Source organism: Scatophagus argus, chromosome 21 (assembly GCF_020382885.2).
Source record: "Scatophagus argus isolate fScaArg1 chromosome 21, fScaArg1.pri, whole genome shotgun sequence".
NCBI lineage: Eukaryota > Metazoa > Chordata > Actinopteri > Scatophagidae > Scatophagus > Scatophagus argus.
Window position 1 is genome coordinate 7301235 of NC_058513.1, and position 21121 is coordinate 7322355.

The 21121-nt window shown below is 41.6% G+C and overlaps 1 protein-coding gene across 1 annotated transcript in view; it reads right to left on the reverse strand.

Moving 5' to 3' along the window:
* LOC124052249 (transformation/transcription domain-associated protein) overlaps positions 1 to 21121 on the reverse strand; it is a 76391-nt gene that overhangs the window by 16386 nt on the left and 38884 nt on the right. Inside the window, exons 47-63 of the mRNA XM_046376266.1 lie at positions 20368 to 20567; positions 19801 to 19922; positions 18730 to 18943; positions 18341 to 18520; positions 17852 to 17998; positions 17318 to 17437; positions 15387 to 15674; positions 14910 to 15047; positions 14474 to 14586; positions 13505 to 13640; positions 11535 to 11726; positions 8824 to 9019; positions 7958 to 8076; positions 7679 to 7825; positions 6748 to 6848; positions 4630 to 4831; positions 2998 to 3159 (exon numbers count right to left, since the gene is read on the reverse strand). Of these exons, the coding sequence (XP_046232222.1) occupies positions 2998 to 3159; positions 4630 to 4831; positions 6748 to 6848; positions 7679 to 7825; positions 7958 to 8076; positions 8824 to 9019; positions 11535 to 11726; positions 13505 to 13640; positions 14474 to 14586; positions 14910 to 15047; positions 15387 to 15674; positions 17318 to 17437; positions 17852 to 17998; positions 18341 to 18520; positions 18730 to 18943; positions 19801 to 19922; positions 20368 to 20567 (2777 nt within the window). The remainder of the gene's footprint in view (positions 1 to 2997; positions 3160 to 4629; positions 4832 to 6747; positions 6849 to 7678; positions 7826 to 7957; positions 8077 to 8823; positions 9020 to 11534; positions 11727 to 13504; positions 13641 to 14473; positions 14587 to 14909; positions 15048 to 15386; positions 15675 to 17317; positions 17438 to 17851; positions 17999 to 18340; positions 18521 to 18729; positions 18944 to 19800; positions 19923 to 20367; positions 20568 to 21121) is intronic.

Sequence of the window (21121 nt, forward strand, 5' to 3'; positions counted from 1 at the left end):
GCCATAGTTATGATTACAAGCAGAGTTAAAACAAGCTCTTTCTGTTCTTTTCCTTTTGAACATTTCTAATTGTGGTGGAATAAAGTTATTTTTTTAATCAACCATATACTATACTTGTTTTTAACATATAGGATTGCCTGAGCACTCATTTTTCTCTTTGCCATGGCATACCTTGTTGTATTCAAATAAAATGTCATTAAAACTGACAGAAATTATGACTAAAAGGTAGGTTGTTAAAAAGAAAAAAAAAACACAAAACAGCTTTTTCTTTGAATTTCTCGGTGGGAGAGATCTGCATGCCCTACTGGGTATTGGTGGAAGACCAAACCACAGAGTTCTCTCAGGTCTCAGAGCACAATTTCATAGGCTGCAATTACATAGCTACTTGATCCCTTTCTAGACCTTCTATATGCCTGCAAGGCAGAAAGGAATACCTCCACATCTCAACAGCAAAACTCAGCTCAATACGAATAAAAGTGGGTCAACGATAGATGGTAGTGCAGGGGGGGATACAGGAGAGGTGATGGAGAAAGAAAGAGAAGAAGGTCTCTTCACATTTCAGCCTAAAGCTAAATTGATTTCGGACCCTCTAAGCTTTCACTGACTCTATCCACATTCCTCTGACATCTAGACCAGGTCTTCAGAGGGATTCTCAAACTGCACAAGTCAAGATTACACAAAAACGACCTCAAATTTAAAGCTGAAAGTGAGAATAGGTAAGCCCATGGCCAACTAGAACATACTGCAGTTCTGCTTAGACTGGACTACTAAAAGAGCTGTTCCAGATCTCGACAGGCCTCAAATTCTTCAAGAGACTCAGCTCCCTCAATCCATGTAACCCTACATGGTCGGTCAGTCAGCAGTGGTGCGCCGCGAAGGCAGCACCAAGGCAGGGGAGACAGATAGGATTAACAAGCTGGTGAAAGAGGCTGCTGCTATTGTTGTACGTCTAAGCCTGGACAGCCTGGAGACGATACAAAAGGGAAGAGCAAAAACTATTATTACACTGAAGTACATCTAGGAAAACACTTTCCACTTTCTCAGTGGGGAGATGATTTAGCTATGGAGAACCTTCAGACACCAGCAAAAGCCTTTAACTGCTCTTTTGTGGCTAAAATGCAGCCGTCTGTACAAGGCCGCCAGTGCAAAAAGCCATAGCTTCAGTCATGAAAAAGCAGAAAATTTAATGGAATCACCTCCTCCCACTGCAAATTGCCAGAAACGTTTATAAAACCTATAACTTTAATGTGAGTACATTTGCACACCCTATACATATATGGTACTCTGCAAATATTTACTCACTATTTCTCAATGTTAAATATTGTATATAGAGTAAATGTGTAATTTTCATGAATCTCCTTTTCACAGTGTTCAAAAACAGAGAAAAGTGGGGTAAAAGGAAAGAGAGAGATGTAAGTGGCAGCTAACAGCAACATTAAAGATGAAAGAGGAAGGAAGGCAGAGAGGAAGAGGAGGAACCAGAGATCAGTCCGTTAATGGGGAGATAAGAAATGTCATATTCTGGCAAAGCTGAGGTGGGCTGAGGCGAAGAGGGTGAATAGCAGACAAGGAGGAGGCAGCCAGGGAGGGTGGGGGAGCGCGTGCGGGGAGAGGTGTTGAGATTCTTGGTTAACTTCTGATTCATCTTCCCGCCTGCCCCCAGGCACTCTTCTCCTCACCTTCATCAATTTTTCAACATACGTTTTTTAAACATCCCGCCGCCGCAGAGAAACTCTAAATAATTCAGGTGAGCGTCAGAGACAAAGCCTACCATGCATTAAAATGTGGTTTTCTCTTTACATAAAAAAGGGATGAAAAAAAAAGGTGTCAAACTTTTACCCTTCAGTCATTCCAGAGTGACAAGGATGACCAAAGGGAGGACAGAATCTCTCTGGAGTCAGAAAATCTCTACTGTCACCCATTGACAGATTCATATATATATATATGCTGGTTTAAGTGACCCAACTGTATCCAAGACATCGCAACTTTGAACCCTGTAACAACCATTCCAAGTGTCCTCTCAACAGACAAAACAGCTGAAAAGATTAAGGCATTATATAAAAATTCAAAATATAAATGCAAATGACGCAGCATGTTTATTCTGCTGAGTTTATTCATTGGAAAGCTAACTTACAATAAGCTAGCTTGCTAATAAACTTAACAACCAACCATCACTGAGAGTTTTTTCTCTTTATCTGAATGCGAAAAGCAAAGAGAAATCCCAAAGTTGTCATCATTTCCTACATTTATCTCTCACACTACCAGCTTGTATTTTAAAACCCTATCTCTTCCATTTCTTTTCTTTTTCCTCCACTTTCCCTCATATCCTTTATATAATACTCCTGCTCTACTGAGAGGATAGCTGTTTGTTATAGCAGACTACACTTTGAAGATCACCCTCTTCAAATTGTGCGGAAATAATACTCCATTAAGCAAAGCAAATTAGTCCTCGCTTTAATTACTAGCTCTGTTCCCGCAGTGCGGATGCGTACAATATTAACTTTATAATCATTTCTTGAACAAATAATTTAAATACCAATTCACCAGGGATCGGTGAAAGTCAGTAAATTGCTGTAAAAGGGACAGTGAAAGAATCTGAATGCTTAATTTGGTAAATAGAAAGCGGGAAAGAGGCCACTTTGGCGTGAATGCAGTTAATTTATCTTGATTAGAAAGACGTGCATGAGCACTAACGCTAACACACCAGCCAGATGTGCTGCCCCAAATGGATGAAGGAAGCCAAGGGAAAAAATATGAATGACTGATGGGTGGAGCACATCTAAACATGAAATTGGAGAAGGCAAAGTAACATATAGCTACAAGAGAAGAGTAGAGATAATTTTAAAACTAAAATAAAATAATGAAAATATTTAGTATTTATCATTGGCAGATGTTTTCATCGCTATAAAGTTTTTACTGAAACCAAGAGGATTCTGGATAGAGCGCGGCGGGAATGTCAACCTGGCAATAAGATAGCAAGTTTCAAAAACGCCTCACCTGGCTGATAAGGTTGAGCAGAGGTTTTCCTTCTGAACCAACCAGGCAGGTCAGGAGCTGCGGTATCCATGCCAACCACTGGATGGGCGGGACTCCAATGCAGTACTTGTCCACAGCATCTGCCAGGGTGTTCTTATCATCAAAGCTGAGTAGCCACAACACCTACAGATGGGGAAAAAAGTGGGGAACAAAGATGAATACAGCAGGAGAAGCAGGTGAGAAAAGCAGAGAGAAACAAAAAACAAATTAAATGCAACACTTTGAGACAAGCAAGAAGTCAGGTCTCCATCATTAATCAGACCAGTGCTGCTTTCCTGGCTATTTTCACAGCTGGAGCAATGAGCAAATCTTGGCAATCCTTAATGTGATCAACACTGAGCCAATGTGGAGGTGAGCTCTCCTCCTCTGGTGTGCTTATGTCTGCATCCACATCATGATGGAGACATTAACCCCACTCAAACCCCTCACTCCCTCCACTCCCCAGGCTCTCTTCAGTGAGCCAACCCCGGTGCACAGATTGTGTATAATTACTGGTAATGACTGGTCATCTCACTTCACCCATCAGAACTAAGCACTGCCAACCCTGCTTGGCAGCACAATACCGGGAGAGTAGGGGAGGAGGGGCTGTAGCTGGTAGAAGCCATTATTAGAACAGATAACGATCGTAATGCCTAATGCTAACACTGGATGTGGCAAGACCACATTTATTATTTATCAAGCCTGATACTGAAGACGAGTCTCTCTAATCTGTCTCTCCTGCGGCTCATAGAAAGCGAGAGAGACCCAGCAGGATGTTTAGTCAAATTTTCACAATCTCTCAGCTCCCTCTGGTTCATTAATAAAATTAGAATAAAAGATCCAGTTTCTAATGAAGCAAAAATGTACCAAGACTTTACCTGAGTCTGCACTAATAAAATATATTTGGAGCTATGATCATCTGATCTGATGTTGCTGTTTTTGTCCGATGAAAAACTATCTGACCGGAGTATAGTATAGCAGAGCACAGCAGGTCTCCTTTCTTTATTCATTATAAGAAAATAAGAGGTCTTTTTGTGCTAATCTCTGGAGGGAGGTGTTGCTGTGTGTCTGTGTAAGAAGGTGAGATGCTTGTTAGCAAGGAGTCCATCTCTTTACCTCCCATACAGGACTTACTCAACTGTAAGTATGGCAGCATTGGTCTGTCAGAGAAAGGTCAGCCCATAAGAGGGTCATAAGACTGGAGTGTCAGGGGAGGCCATTAGTCTGTTAACCCCCCGTGCCAGAGGATGGCCTTCACTCTTCCATCGATCTGCCGTGGGAACCCATCCACACTGTCTACTGCTACTATAATCGATCAAATTACTACTCTCTGCTTGTAACTGTGGCAGAGTCTGAGAGGGGGAAAGGAGAATGCCTTTCTTCTCCTCACCACCAATAATATATGGGCTGGATGGAGTCAGGAAAGCAGGGGATTAAATGTGACCCTATCTGAAGAAAAGATCAGCTGGAGGCTACTGGTTTTGTAGAAACAGGGTTTAGGTGCAGGAGGTTTTGCCGACATGCTTGTTTCAGAGCAAGAGATAAACAACAGTGATAATGTTGCCAATACGTGAATATCAACATAAAAGGCCTCCTTCCCAATTCAGTTATCACCTTTGCGAGGTATTTGCGGCTCTTGCTCTCATTTTGGTGGCGGCAGGCATGGAGGTAGCAAGTAATGGCCGAGACCCCCAAGTGGAGCTGGCGGTCCTTGACGAATATGTTCTCCAGGTAGTCGCCCCACATGGCCCAGGCCTTCACCAGGACATCATGCATCTGCACTGCTGCTGAAAAAGCCTTATTGGCCTCCTCTGACCTGGGACAAGACAGTAGAGTAGAGGGCTGGATTGAGGAAGGTAACACAGAATTGCCAAGGGCAACTGAGCAAATGGAAGAAGGAAGTCAGAAGGTAGCAAAACAGATAGAAAATAAGGAGGGGGGGGGCTGAAAGAGACTAGAAGAGAGAGATTGTGTGTGTGTGTGTGTGTGTGTGTGTGTGTGTGTGTGTGTGTGGAGCGTGTCTGTGGAGTGAAAGAGATTATGATGATCATATTCTGAATTATGTACTACACATCAATAAGCACCATATTTCATTTGCTGTAATCATCAAGGCATTTCCCCCTCAGTATTACAGAGTAAGCAGTTAACCCAGCATGAATTAATGTCACCAAGGGTTCAAGCTTTTTGCTGTATTGTAATATGAGTTAAACTATATCATACTGTCAATCCATTTAATCCTGGGTGACATGTGAGCTTAACGTCTTCTTATTTTATCAGAAATGACTGAGCCACAGCAAGGTAAAAACCTCAGCATAATGGCTATATTTATCTGTATACAAATACACTGACCGTGAAGAGCAATGCTACAGCTTATAGAAATCTGCAGGCTGATAAACTTGAGAATCCTTGAGGTTTTTTTTATCCCAGTACTGCAATATAGCAGTCACACTTTGAGCATTCAATTTAGAAACTATTAAATAGCAGGCAAAGAAATAAGACAGGTGAAATCTGGCAGCCCCCCCTCCCCTCATTTTGATGGTACCATTTATGCTGACAAGGAAATATATTCTGAATCATCAGCTGTTTTCACCACGCCAAGCGGCTTCTAACCACTCGCTGGCACGCGGCCTGAATAATTTTCACACAGCTTTCAGCCTTTGATTAATAAATAAGATGCAAGATGCACCCGAGACACACCACCCTGCAGTCAAAACAAGAAGACGGGCCTGTCAATGAAAAAGCCTTACTGAGCTACAGTTGGTAAATGGACCTCCATTTTAGGAGTGCTTCCAAAACTGCTGTGCCACTTACTTACAGCGAAATGTCTCCCCAACCAATCAATTAAAATGTGTTATTATAAAAGGCATTTTGGCATGTGATTAAGAAATGGGAGCTTGATTGCTATGGGAGTCAGAGCCGGAGACCCTCCAGTAATACTTAATGGGGTTGCCTCAGTCACTTTGCCAGTGTTAAAGTACATTAACAGTTTCTACTACCCGGCTCAACAGGAGCACAGGCACCCAACAGACTGTCAAATCTCTGACACCCGTTTAATTGAATGATCCCAAAATCCTTAGCACATGTGGTTGCACACACACATGCACACACACACACTCACTCAAACTCACACACACACACAGACTCTCCCAACCCCTAGCCCCCACTCCACAGTTAATTCTCCCCCGGTGCAGGGGAAACTTAATGATTGCAATAAACCCTGCTGAGGTGCAGGCAAGTTCTGCTGATCCCAGAGATTCCTGCAAATTGCCTCGCGTTAATTATTGAGCTGCATATACATTTAATAAGCCTTCCTCAATTTGTCTTTCACCCCTCAGGATGCCATGTCACGTCAAAGATGACAGGTAAAAAGGGGGTGCTGAAGGCGTGTTAAAGAGTGTGGCTATGGGCATCCAGAGAGCATTCGCATGCTCCACAAGGCAACCCCTGCAGCTAAAAATACATTACTGACGCTGCCAAAACTGATGACACAGATGTACCCTTAATATCTAAGGCATATCACAGGGGTAACCTAGTAACATAACCTCATGAGGTGCGCTAGCTTGAGGCGAGAAGTGACGAAATGTGGCTGCCATGTCTTGACACAATAAATCACCCATGCAGAGTTAACCATTTACACAGAAAGAGCATTGGCTTTTTGTAAAAAAACAAAAAAAAAGTTAAATACACAAATCAGTGGCAAAGGCCAGACAACTGGAGCACTGAAAGACATACTTGTTGATTTGAGCCAGGAACATTCCCTTCAGAGCATAGAACTCAGCAGTCATCTCCTTGGTGAAGTACTTCAAGTTGGTTGATTCTATCACTTCCAAACCCTAACAGATGGGGGAGGGGAACAACACAGGTTTAACTTCAAACCAAACTGCAGTAAAGAAACTTTCATGGACGCTAGGGAGAGGAATCATGAAACAGATATTTTGTTTTAGACAGGGCCATAATCACAGGTGAAAAACAAACAAACTGCTCGGTGTTCATTAAGAACGAAGAAAAGAGGTGTTAAGGGAACTAAACTTCCATTATGGTGAGCCTCTGATTAGGTGTCCCCTATGTACCGCTGTGACAAACGATGTGTAGCGAGAGAGACACAGAGAGAACCAGAGGAGATGAGATAGAAGAGAGAAAGAAAGAGAGAGAAGAGTGTCTACTGGCACTTTTAATGACTTGTGGTGTGCTGAACTGCTTCTATTAATCAGAGAGCTCCGTGGCTTTAAGAGCAAGCTCCTGACTTACACTCTCTTATAAGTCTCACTGCTATAACTTGTCACCTACAGCCACACCAAACACATCTTGGTCTTACTACCGTGCCCCATTCAATGTACCACTAACTATGCCTCCAGCTACTTCTAACAGAAATCATCAAGTACTTAAATCATCTCAAATGTGTTGTTCTTCAGCAGAACCTGGTTTATTTCAAATTGGAGCATGCATTAACACGGTCAAAATCTCTTGCAGCTGTGCTGTACTATGGTGCAGGTGTTACATGGGTACAATATATTTATGTTTTGATGACACATAATTAGAACATACAAACTAAAAGAGTTTTTGATTTCTCATGAGTAACATAGAAGCCAAAATAAAAACTTTTGTGATGTTGGGCTAAATACATAAAATAAATAAAAACTGATGAGAAGTCACATCATCTTACCTGCATGCACTCATTCTTGCCCATGACGCCAGCCAGCTGTAAATAACATTTGACCTGCTGCCTGATCTTCTGGAAGCAGTCAACAATCGGCACTGTGGGGATGGTATGGATACGACTCAGGATGTCAAGAGCAACATTCACCAAACCCTGGAGAAACAACACCACCACAACACCAATTAAAAGGGAAGGAATCTCAGAAAAAACTGAACTTCATGTAGTTTATTGTGAACTTATTTGAGTTTATTTAAATAAAGAGGGTCTGTAAAGCTAAATCAGTACCTGCTTGCGTCCTATCTTGCCATACTGAATGATAGCAGAAGCTGAGGCATGAACTCCCAACATGGCATTGTTGTTGTTTGGATCATGCTGTGTGTTTGTCTCATATGCTGTAACTATGGCTGTGGAGAGAGACGAAACAGTAAAGAACATAGCTTTTCTCTCACAAGTGTCATATTCGGTACAAAGAAAAAAAAACAATAGCTTATAACACAGTGAACAACGGGGATCCCTCCCTCTGAAAGCTCAGCTGTCATAATGCAGAGGGCAGTGGGGAAACTAAACGTATTGAACAGTAAATGGGCCATAGCAATGAATTTCATCAAGAAAATTCCATTTCACTTTAACATAAGTTTGAAGGCTGTCACGTATAAATGAAGTGGATTTCATTGGCATGGTGCTGCAGAACCAGCGCTACCATTATTTCAGTGCCTCACAGTGCGAGTTGGAGCTCAACTTGCTTGAGACATCACATTTTGCAGTGGCTGCCTCTCTGAATGGTTTCAAAGTCACCGCGGGAGAGAGCTGAGCACTCAGCAAGGTAAATATGTGTGTGTGTGTCATGTCCCACAGTGAGACAGAGAGAGCTTTAGCGAACTGACATTTGGAAATGTACAGAGACCCTAAGGGGGTTCTGCACATTTTGGCCTTTTAAAGAAGACCCCTTCCTGGAACTAGCAGAAAGCTACACATCAATCTGAGACTGTGTCTGCATCACAGTGGCACCCTGTAATACTTGTACAATGCGTAAAAAGTCATGTATGTGAACATAAATATATGTTTCAACATGCCGTGTCAAACTTGACAGGCAATACTGGGTCTGTGGGAGTGTGTTTGTGTGTGTGTGTGTGTGTGTGTGTGTGTCGTACCTTGGTAGTGGTGCTGGCGCCACATGAAGATGCTGCTCCAGTGGGACAGGTCATCAGAAACAATAGGCAGTCGGTTCCTCCAGGTTTTCACCACCGTTTTCATGTCATGGAGGCTCGTGTTACGGCCCAGGTTAGCTGGCTGAAGCCCTGCATTAATCTGGGCTGCTTCTTGCAGCTCGATGATCTGCTGTGCCGCCTAGGGAAGAATTTTGAGGAAAAAAAACAGCTCTTGACATTTTTGGCATCTTTCACACAGTATCATGAGTATCTCGACTCCACTCACTTGACTTTGACTCTTTGAACTTTTATGGTTGTAGACCTGAAGCAGTAGCCAAATGACCAAGTAGCCAAACTTTTTTTGTTAACATTTCACTTCCCAGGCATGCTCTACAGTCTGCTACAAATATTTGGTCCAGACAGTTTAACACCTGCACTTAATCTTATTAATATTCTGTCTAAACAACTCAACAAATGTATGCTACTTGCCAAATTTCCCATTTAGTTTGCATTGTATTACCCATATGGTGTCCATCTGCCTTCAATCAGTGACTGTCACTTTTTTAAAGTTTAAGAAATCTCATATAAACCGTTTGTTTTGTTTTCATGTTCTTTTGAGGCTTCAGAACCAAACTTATTTTTAAGCTTCGCTTGCTTTAGCTCGTTTTAACATGCATATACATTTTTTTAGAGCAGTGGGCTGTCAAAAATGTCTTGTGCATGTCTGCTTCATTTCTCTCCCATTATTTCTTGTTGTCTTTAGAGCATGGTGTACTGCACAATGAAGCAGAAAATCCTTAAAATATCTAAATGAATTCACTAAAAAGAAAGTCAAGAGAGTAAGAAGACAGGGTGATAACATTGTTAGAAAGTGTATACGGAGTTATGGGAGACTGCTAGTTAAGAGATTGAAAGATAGCGAGGGAAATGTGGAGAAGAAGGACCGAATGGACATGGACGGCAAAGAACAGAGAGTGAGGCTGTATTAATGGAAGTAAATGACAGAAAAAGGCAGAAGTTGAAATGATAAAAAAAGAAGGCTGGGGTGTTAGGGTATTGATAGATACGACGAACAAAAGACAGTGCTGGAGTGTTCCTGTTAGGGCACTGGCTTACTCAACAATCCCAGGAACTGAAAGCCTCCACAAACGAGATGGATCAAAGAGAGCAAACATATTTACCTCTGAGGACAGCTAGATGTGAAAATCTCGAACTCAGCACTGACAAAAATCAATGCCTTCTTATGGCCTTCAGGCAAAACAATAACATACATTATTGTTGACTTTTGACATAATTTCATTTGCATTTCCTTCTTTGAGGCCAATTTGATTGAATAATTAGTAGGAGAAACTTGGAGTCCTGAATTTAATGACATGAGCCAGCAACAAAAACACAATTTTTGCATGAGAAATACAGCCCAGCAGTATTTACTATGCCACCAACATAATTTTGCCAGGAAAAATCATTATGTCTTCCTGAATTACTTCAATAGCTAATCTGCTTCTATATGGCACAGAAAAAAGGACAAAGAGATGGGAAAACGGGAAAATGATAAGTGAGGACTTCTATCTCATTCTGTGGAAAAAAAGCCTCATTGATTGACCCAAAGCCGCTTTGTGAACATGTAATCAATCATTCCATTATAACTACTCATCAATCAATATTAATGCCAACCCTCATAATCGATGGTGTGGGTGATAATCCATTGATCGTCAGTTATTGCTAAGAGCTGGGATTTGGTGATAACTTGATTCAAATGGTATTTGAGCCCTACTGTATTTGGTCTGGGCTTCTCATTCTCCGAGGCTCACAGAGTCGTGAATATGAGATATAGAGTTTGGAATGGAGATTTACAACAGGCCGCTTGGCTGGGTAGAGAAATAAATAGCTTGTTTTCCCTCGGCTAGGGTAAATAATTGGACTGCACATATGTGAGCACACGCACACCAAAAAATGCGCAAACACAGACACACACGCGCACAATAACAAAGAATGTAGTCACCCAATTCAAATACCCATTTTGAAAAGATAAATGCAGTGAATCAGAGCAGTGCTAAAGTCTTAACCCCCCCGCTCCGAAATCAAATCTCCCAAAACAAAATAAATTAGGCAATACAATATTTTTCACAATTATCTGTTAATATCAGCTGATGGCCCATTTCTAACCTTCATTCAGACCGTCCCATTCATCATGTAAATGTAATTCTGCTGCAGGTATTTAATCAAACGGTATCTGACGGCAGGGAAGTAATTACAGCCATTCCAAACTAACTCTTTCTTCCCTCCTCTTCTCTTCTCTTCTCCTCTCCCTCCCTCTCTCTCTCTTTCTTTCTTTCTCCCTGTGTCTGCCTAATTCTGCTCACCCTCCACCTTTTTCAATTTCCATCGTCTTGCCTCTTCTTTTCTCATTCTCCTTTTTCATCTTTGCCCCTGTCTATTGTAATCTCTTAAGGTGGAATCAAAGAGGCTTAAAGTTTTTTTTTTGTTTGTTTTTTTTTAAACCATCTATCTAAGTTTTACAAAATAGCGTGAGAGAGGGAGATATAGGCCGTTATCAGCTGTATCAGCAGGGCTATTGATGATCTCTTGACATTAAAGTGCTTATCGCAATAAAGTGATGTCCCTTGAACGCTCTTCTGGCTTAGGAACTGCTGTGCCAGTCTAAATGGGGTCTTTCATGAGGAAAAACATCTTCATGCATTTTGTGTACTGACCTGCAGCAGCGGCGTGTGCACGTGAGATACGATGTGCGGCAGCCTCCTCCACTCGCGGATGGCCAGGTTGGAGGCCATCTCCACCAGCCGCTCTATGAAGTTGAGCTGCTGCTCCTCTGGGTGGCAGATGGCAAGGTAGCCACGGTGCATGTTCACCTTCCATGCCATCTCCTTAGGACAGCTAAGCTCCACCTGGACAGTCACAAAGAAAATCCATTTCCATTTTTAAACACCAATTAACAGTAGGATTTTTAAGAACTGACTTATCTATATGAACATATATTTTTTTACTACTAACTAGTATTTGTTATTTGAATGATCAATAGTAGGTGAGTGCAGCAATAAAAGAGAACAGTAGTCTGCTGCACTTCTCGTCATCTTCATCTCTTGTGTTTAGCTCAACTTGAAAGGTGCATCCCACCAGTTAATTAATATATTAATTTTAATATATTGTGTCTCTGTAAAATAAATTTGGAAATGGTGACATATTCTCTTGGAACAGATATGCAGTTGGTGCATGTAGCATACTGCTTGTGTGCGTTTATACCCAGGATGTTAAACAGAATAGTGCACCGCCTTCAAAGCATTGGGAGTATGGCAGTTTTAATGCAAACATCCAAGGGTCTGCAACACTTTTCTTGCATAATTCAGTACTTGGACAAATACACAACAATACTGTTTCCAATTCATTCCCTGAACGTTTTCAGCAGAAATTTTGTACTAATGGCCAATCAACCTGACGAGTCTGACACAGAAGTGGAGGAGAGGAAAAAGCCCCCTATTGATTAAAACACTGAGCGCATTACTGCTAAACAAACAACAGCCCAGGGGAGCCTGCTATGTCAAACCTGCAGTTTGTTGTTGTGTTATAAGTGAGAGCGAGAAAGACAGAACGAGAGAAGACCAAAACAGAGGAATGAAAATCGCAAGAGACTGAGAGAGCCAAGGTGTGTATTTGTGTAAGCTCTTCCGATGTCGAAGAAAATTACAGTGATCGGTCAAAGCGCACTTATCAGGGGTGACACTTGATGAATATCCTGGAGACAGGGCCGCCCTTATCAAGAGCCAGCTTTAATTGAAAGCAGGGACACTTGGACTTTGCCTCTGAGGTGGTGAGCAGTGGGCAGGCAGGCAACTGAAAGCCTTGCTCCTCTCCTCCACCATAAAACAAATCACCCTGCAGCAGATGCCGGGGTAATTATTCACGCACGCAGCTGTCGTAAATATTAGCCACTAAAACCAGAGCTGCAGAGCGAGGGATGAAGAGAAGGAGCTGGAAATGGGAGTAGAGAGGGTTGGTAAAGAAGAAACAAAACAAGCAAAGAAGTTGGAGAAGTGAGAGACAAAAGAAAGAGAAATGGGTACACAGAGGAGGGAAGGAATGACACACATAAGAAGGGATATAGCAGAGTCGGTGCTGCCATCCAGACAATTTAATTAGATGTCACCTTAGGACAGAGCTGCTCAATGGATTGGTTCCAAGTCTCCTTGAAAGAGCAAAGCAGGAGTATTTGTTATATGTCAGCTACTATCACGCGCTCGCCACACGTCTACACTTTGTTTTAGGAAACATTAGGCCAATAAATTAACGGGCCAAACGGCTGAACTGCATTTCCACAGCTTTACGGCCAGCTCTCTCATTCTCCCTGAGGGCATGGGGTTATGGAGGGGCCGGATGGTCTTAATATCAAGTAACTGTACTTCACACTGACATGAGACCTGGACTACAGCACTGTACCCGAAACCAGCAATATAATGGAAAAAAAGTGTAGACTTTGGCCTTTGGTTCAATGGGTTCAAGCCTAAAGGGTCCACAGCGCCTGTTAGCGAGAACTTGTGGTTATAGTGTCTATTTTCTGTCAACCTGCTGGGGGTTACAGTAAGAGCACACGTGTGCGTGAGGGTATGTGTTTATATGAGTGAAATCCACAAATGAATGCATTTTTACATGGTGACTGTGCATTCCTCACCTGTACCAGAGCCTCCTTCATGGCGGCCCAATTGGAAACCCTCCAAGCACACTCGAGCATGAGATAAGGGTTTGAGTGGCCTTTAGATTGACTGTATTCTGTCAGCGGCTCCCACTGGTTCAATTCTTTAGAACAGCTGGACATGAAGACAAAGGAGATGAAAAGTTTAAGCAACTTTAAATGGATTAAGCTCTTAAATGCGCTACAGCTGTGCTAATTAAGGTTTTAGCGATAAAATGTATCCTTTTAATTAGTCTGATTCACAGTGCATCATTAGGAGCTATCACTGCAGGAAATTTGCTTAGCTAAAAATTCAGTGTTTATCATTTTTTGCTTTTTAAAATTCCTTCAGGGTTTTTAAACATTTGCACAGGCCCATTTGGGTTTCTTAGTGTCACCCATATAGTTATGTGTCTTAATTTTATGAATGATCTACATCGAAGAATGTGTGAAATATAGAAGGTAAAATAAACTTTATATCGGACCTAATATAAAGTAATAATGTTTTTTAACAGGTAGACATACAACAGAGAGATTGTTTTGGTCCTGCAGGGAGGCGTGCTGGTCATCTTAGACTGCAGCAAGCTGTTATCAAGAAGTCATTTAATTCAGATGCATCACAAACAAAATGAACTTCATGGAATTTTTTCCTGGTGACAGATACACATTTTTCCTGTAATAGCATTTATGCCACACACATGAATAAAAGTCATATCTAACTCTGCAAAGAAAATTGTTTATCATATAGAAATTCAGTTTGTTCATGATATTCTTCAAATAGTGTTTCTGAATGCCCTGTTGTATAATTTGTGTGATAAATGGAATAAATCAATGGTACACAGTATATATATATACACAAGGGTATTAAAGTAAAAATGCACTATAGTTTTGTGCTCAGCTGGCTCTCTAGATGTGAGAGACAGACTGCCCTCTGGGATAAAATTATCTTTTCGTTTCCTGAAAGCTTACCGTATCCAGTGGTCCTCCCAGAGCTGGTACTCAGGGAAGATGGCTGGGGAGACATTGCTCCTCTCATGCTCTTTTCTAGCCTTCTCCATTGCTTTCTCGTAGCTTTCTTGGGCCTGAACACAGGACAAGTGAGATTTTTAGTACAAGCTGTTTGATACTAACAAAATTATTAACAGCCCAACATGTCTGCCTCAAAACAATTTCCCACAACATTTTGCCTGTCTTCAATGATATAAATAGGGTGAGCAAATATTAGAAACACCTCTCACCACCCCACAAATTACAGCATGCAAAATGCCCATGAAGTTAAATAACATCTTCATGGAGGTAAGATTTATTTGCAGGTCAGTGAACCCAGTAAACTTGGCAACAGTGTATAAATGTATGGTCATACATACATTCTAAAGTGACCAGTGGTTTACTTTCAAGCTTGTACCTGCTCAAAGAAGCCATGCTGCTCATAGGCTATGGCTGTGGCCGTCTCAGGAAACTTGCACCGTTTCTGCCACAAGCCGGCCCACATGTCCTCCTCTTGGAGCAGGGAGTACAGCTCAGCTAGGGAGTCCAAAATCTCCTGTGGAGTAGAAGACCAAATGAGAGTGGCAACAGAACAAATTAGAAATTTTTCAATGAGAACAGCTTTGCTAAAGAGTCTAATTCAAACAAGATAAAAAACAGATTTTTATATTTATCTTTTTAAATACTGCATATCTCCAGATCCTCCACTATGGAAGAGAAGGATAAATACAAAGATCAGTAGCAGTTTTAAAAAGCTAACCCTACCCGTCTGTTTTTAAGACTTGGTTTTTAATACTTTTGCTTGTAAAGTTAACAAATATTAATGGGAACTATCCAAAAAGGTCAAAAGGGTCTTTGATATTGCTAACTCCAGCCTTAGATGTAAATACATCACCTGTTGAGGTGGTGTGATGCTCTCCTGCTCGTAAAACTCTGTGCTCTGTTTGGGCTTGCTGTGCAGGCTGAGGCCCTTTTCAAAGGCCTGCTGCTCCAGCATTAGAGTGGAGCGTAGCCAGAGGTTGTGCGTCTTGCCCAAATACTTGAGCACACAGGGTCGGATGGGAATAGGAGGCACACATTGGGACATGGCCTCCACAAAGCAGTTCAGGGCACTGGGCTGGCAGTCCCTCTGGGCCTGGTGGCTACCACTGCACAGGAAAGGGCCCATTTCTCCTGACAAAGCCTGGAGAAGAGAGAGAAGAGAGGGCTCAACCAACTACCCTTTTACATTTATGCAGCAGCACACTGATACAGCATATTGATAAAAGCATTCTGTTGCACATATGCAATGCAACATGATGCCTTTTTCCAGTAAAAGAGAGCTGTTAAGAAACAGGAAATGAGAGGTATGAAAAAACAGGTAAGATGACTGTGAAGGGACAAATAAACCAAGAAAAACTCCATTCATTTCCTACAGAAATGTTGTGACATTTGAACTGAAACAGTTGTGACAATGTGATTTTATATACATATATTAACAAGTAGTAAATATTAACAGGGAAAAGTGAATACAACCATTTAACCCAGTTCGACGTAGTACTTTTTAATTGATGCAAACTATTTATCTCTTTTGTTTTTATTTAAGGTCATGAAAAATTAGCAAAAAGCGTCATTTGATTGTTTAAACTGCCAAGGGCCGGCCACTCTACTGAATCAGAGTCTTTCTAAATGCCTACAGTGTGTAATCGCGGAGTTACTGCTCAGATAATCATGACTGACACACAGAAATAAATGATGAAGAATGAAATAATTAATGCCTTGATGGTCACTTTAATTACACTGGTGATGGAGAAGGCCAATATGTGAACAGAAGTAAATACCTTCCTGGGCGAAATATGCTTGTCCATCATTCCCATGCAATAATCAGCCCAGAGATAGACAGAGAGCAGCACTGATGACTATTTTCCCCATAAACTGATATGGTCTAATGATGGCATGAAATGGAGAGCTGAGGCAGGCATCAGAATAAACACATGTGACATATTTGTGACTCCATGCCTGTCACAGGAAGAAAATATCATCATTGTGAAGCCATCTTTCTATTGACTGCATCTTTCAGATGTTTAAGAGCTCAATCACTTCAAATCAAGGCCTTTCAACGAGTCTCAAAATACTCTATATGCATCTGGTTCGTTAAACTCATTACAGCTTTCCTCCTTCAGCTTTCTCGTTTCCATATTTAGCATAAACGAATCTGTCCTCATTAAGTGTAATTGCACGTTTTGAGGCAGAAATGGGATGGCCAAGGTCAGAGTTACAGTCTACTTCCTAACGTCATTGACAAGATACAGAAAAGGATACAGGGGGTGGATGTGTGTGTGTGTGTGTGTGTGTGTGTGTGTGTGTGTGTGTGTGTGTGTGTGTTTGCGTTTGTACTCAATGAAAGCAAGAGTGTGTCTTTCTTTAGTTATATTCTGAAAGAGACTAAACCATGATTTTGGGTTTTCCACCAAAGGGACATATTTTGGATCTTAAGAAGTATTGGGAAGACTTATAGGTTAAAAAATGTGGACAATATCAAACGTGCAAAACTACATCACATATTCCCCACAAAGGTGGATGGATATTCTGTAGTTGCTGATGCTTTAAAGTCCTCAGCCACATGACACTGAAGCATGCAGTACTTTACCTTATTGTTTAATCAATCAACAATATTTAAAATCAACAATATTTAAATACATGACTTGGTCACACATATAAATGTAACCATCATACTCACGGCAACAGGAAAATGTACTGCATAAAAAACTGAATTCATCTAGCTCTGCACTTCATTTTTCTGGGTGTAAGTAGACAGATGCCAATAAGCCAATAAGTTATACTCACATGCTGCTGCCTGTCAGAGAGGATCTTCCAGAGGCGAGGGAAGAGCTGAACCCAGGTCCTCTCAGCCAGTGGCGTGGAGATGTGACAAAGCTGGACCAGAGCGTTCAACAGCGCCCCCGTCTAACACGGAGCAGAGGAAAATGACAGTTGCTGACTCAGCTAGGCAGTGGTGTTAACAGTCCTAGTCTTGAGTACTGCTGATTTACTTTTCTACTGAGTGGTTAAATGCATTAGATTGATGTCCCACGTTATAATTAGTTCCCAATTTTAGAGCTACAGTATTATAAAAATCAGTCTGGCTCATGAGAAAAGTTCTGAACATTGTAGATGTGGGGAAATGTTTTAGAAACATAATCAAGTTCAACATCTCAAACACTGCATTCTCTAAAACTGACAGTAGTATTCCTTGGGTAACAGGTCATTTTGAAAATTCCTTAACATTATGATAAGACATATCATTCCCCTAAGTTTTGTCAAATTCCACTACGAACTAAAAGACAGGGTACATGCCAGTTTCACAAGGACCAATCTTACCTTGACCTCCCGCAGTGAATCAAGAAACTTGTCATGGCGGTTAGTAAGCATGTGCAGTTGGTTGCCGGCATCTCTCTCAGCCTGCTCCTTACTCTTGGGAATGGCAGTCTGGTCACCTGGTGCTAACTCTATGTCTATCTCCACCTCCTGTCAGAGACCACAAAAGAAGGAAACATTCATCTTTGAGAGAGCTTTGACATTTAGTTCTAACACAAAGCTTCTTTGAAAGGACACATTATGACATTAACCATCATCAGCTTCTGGCTAATGGGTGACAAATAAGAGCAGACACTCATTTTAAAGACAGACAAAGTGTAAGCCAAGAAGCAAGGCTTTAATGTTTTCTCAGGACCACAGCATGTAACACATTCCTAATGGGATAATGCGCTAAATTATGTGAGAAAGCATGTCTCCTGGCGTACTGTGGTGTGGTGTGGGGTGTGTGTGTGTGTGTGTGTGTGCGTGTGTGTGTGTGTGTGTGTGTCCCACCTCCTCCTTGGTCTCGCTGTTCTCTCTCTCACGCGGCTCCTGCTTGACATGCGTTGCCATGGCGAAGGCGGCACGATCATGGCTGTCAGCCAGGTTGATGACGTTGGTGATAGATGGCAGCATGGATCCCTGGCAGCTGGTGCCAATGATGGTGTTTCGCTCACACACTGCCAGCAGCAGCTGACACACACGTACAAATACACACACACACACACATACACAAAGACAGTAATAGTAAACAGCAGGAAATGATGACAAGTGATAGACATGTCAGCAGGCCAGTGGAAATTTTAAAAAAAAAGACAAAATTAAAGACTTGTTTCATGCATCAACAATGAAGAAAATGGTTTAAAAGGCCTACTGAGAGAAAATAGGCAACACTCGATTACCTCTATGCACTGTTTGATCCAAAAGTGGCTGCCCATGGCCTCCCAGTTCTGAGAGCAGCAGATGTAGAGAAGCCTCTCATAGACACGTCGCTTCATGGAGGCGTCAAACACCTCAAAGAACTTGGCTCTGATCAGTGGCTGAGTGCAGCGGAGCCCCGAGAGGAAGGCTGGCTCCAACTTGGATGTGATGTCACTTCCTGAAAGGCTCTCATCCCTGTGTAATATGATGTACAAAAGCATTGTTTCACAGAGCTTACAGTACATGCTTGCTGTTATGATTCATGAGAAAAATGAGAAAATACAGGTATTTTGCAAATGATAAAAAATTGAATTCACTTAAAAAATCTGGTGTAATTAAAAGTTGTCACTACACTGACGCAAGAGCAAAAACTGCCTTGAGACAATTATGAAAAACATGTCACAATATCTACCAAAACAAAGTACAGACTAAGCTCATCTTAAATTTTCTGACATGTAGAGCAGATGGGGCGGAGGGATATGGGGTGCATTTGGCTGATTAAATGTGTATGTGTGTAAGACAGAAAGACAAAGAGATCCACTGTTTGATGAATAGCAGGCCCCTAAGACAGTTTTCCCCTCTGGCCACCACCTGCTGTGTATCCTGTCATGAGTCCTGACACTACTGTAGCCCTGTGAAATATCCTGGCAGATTATCTATCTCTATCACTACCTGCGGTTTTTCTGACCCCTTCTGTACAACCTCCGATCCCCCTACCTTTTTTCCATCTACAGTTTCAGTTTATAGTAACTCCTCTGCTTCCATGTACCACCACCTCATTCTAACCATTTTCATTTATGTAACATATTACATCTTTCTCTATCTTTACTTCCATGTTTTAAAAAAGAAAACAAAAAAGATGATTGTACACTGCTCAGTCCTCAAAACCCCATCCTCCTCATCTCCATTTTCCTTTGCTCCTTGACCCAACCTCTCGTGTCTTTCCCCCACCTCAAAGCCCCGACCTTCATCCCTCCGGGTAAGATGGATGCAAGGGCAGTGTGGCGTCGGTGGCACGGCCATTTGGCCATGTGATGAATGGCAGTAATTACCTGTAGACGTAATTAACGAGGTCCAAGAACTGGGCGTTTAACTCAAGTTCATCGGGAAAACGCTTCTCTATGTAGGTCATCATCTTCACCAGCAAGATGGACTTCTCACGCAGGTTGGGCATCTAAGAGGAGGCAGGAATGGAGGGATGTCATTTAGAAAGGAGGTATAGAGGGGAAAAGTGCCATGAAAATTTAAGAGACAGAAGTCAGGAAGAAAAAAAAAAAAGCAAAAAACACAGATAATCTATTCATTTATTTTCTTGTAACTGCATCTCTCCATCATCTGGGCCCTTAAACACTTTCTGCAGCTTAAAAGGAAATAAAAGCCAAAGACACCTGTGTAGGTATTATGCTAATGTTAACCTCACTGGGTTTAGAAAATGTGCTTTGCTTGTTGTTTGCCCAAAGTTTTCACATCTTTAAAATGTACTTTGCTGATTCAGTGTTCTGATTCACCTGCTATTATCAAAGAAATAATGTGATTATCTGCTGAATCACGAATTTCTATTTGTCTGTGCTCATTACAATTGCACTGAAACGTCTCACTGAGAAAAGCATCCTTCTTACCTGATTGGCAGCCATGGGAGAGTTGTTTTTCACCCACTCTTCAACAATTTTGACAACAGCACGGAGGATTTTGGGGTCAGGTGACTTCTCAATCAGTGAAGTGAGGATGACCTGGATGAAGTTCTTCCTCATCTCCATGCTCATGACAGACAGTCGAGTCTTCACCAGGTCTAGACTCAGCATGACCAGCTCACTGGTCACTGTGAGAAGAGAGAGGTTAACAGTGAGAAGCAGGGCTGAGACAAACCAGCTATTAACAATGTCACCGTTCATATTGATTATATTTGTTTGTTTTTATTTCTAGATATAATATTAGATATGTACTGTACAAGTTTTTGTTGAGCTTGTCATCAATAATAGTTAAGTAATCCACCACCAAAGAAAGGTTTTTTTTAAATCTATTTATTTATTGCTATTGTCAAGAGCTGTAACAAAATATGAAGTCACTTTGTGTGCTGTTTTCTTTAGAGTGAAGCTGGCCTTGAACATATTTGCTCCCACATTACCAGTTCAGCATTTGCCATGTCATGCACTCATATTTTACAACAGTGATAGCAGCCAAAACACAAGCACACAGTCTCTATACAATCAGGGTGGAACTACTTCAGTTAGGTTTATTAGGTTTGGGAGGACATGAACAATCTTTAGAGGCCAAGGCCTCACCAGTCAGACAGCCTTTGGTCTTAGTGATTATAACTGCGCCTAGTGGAGGGTAAATGTCTGTGTTTCCCGATATAGTCATTAGGGGCCCATT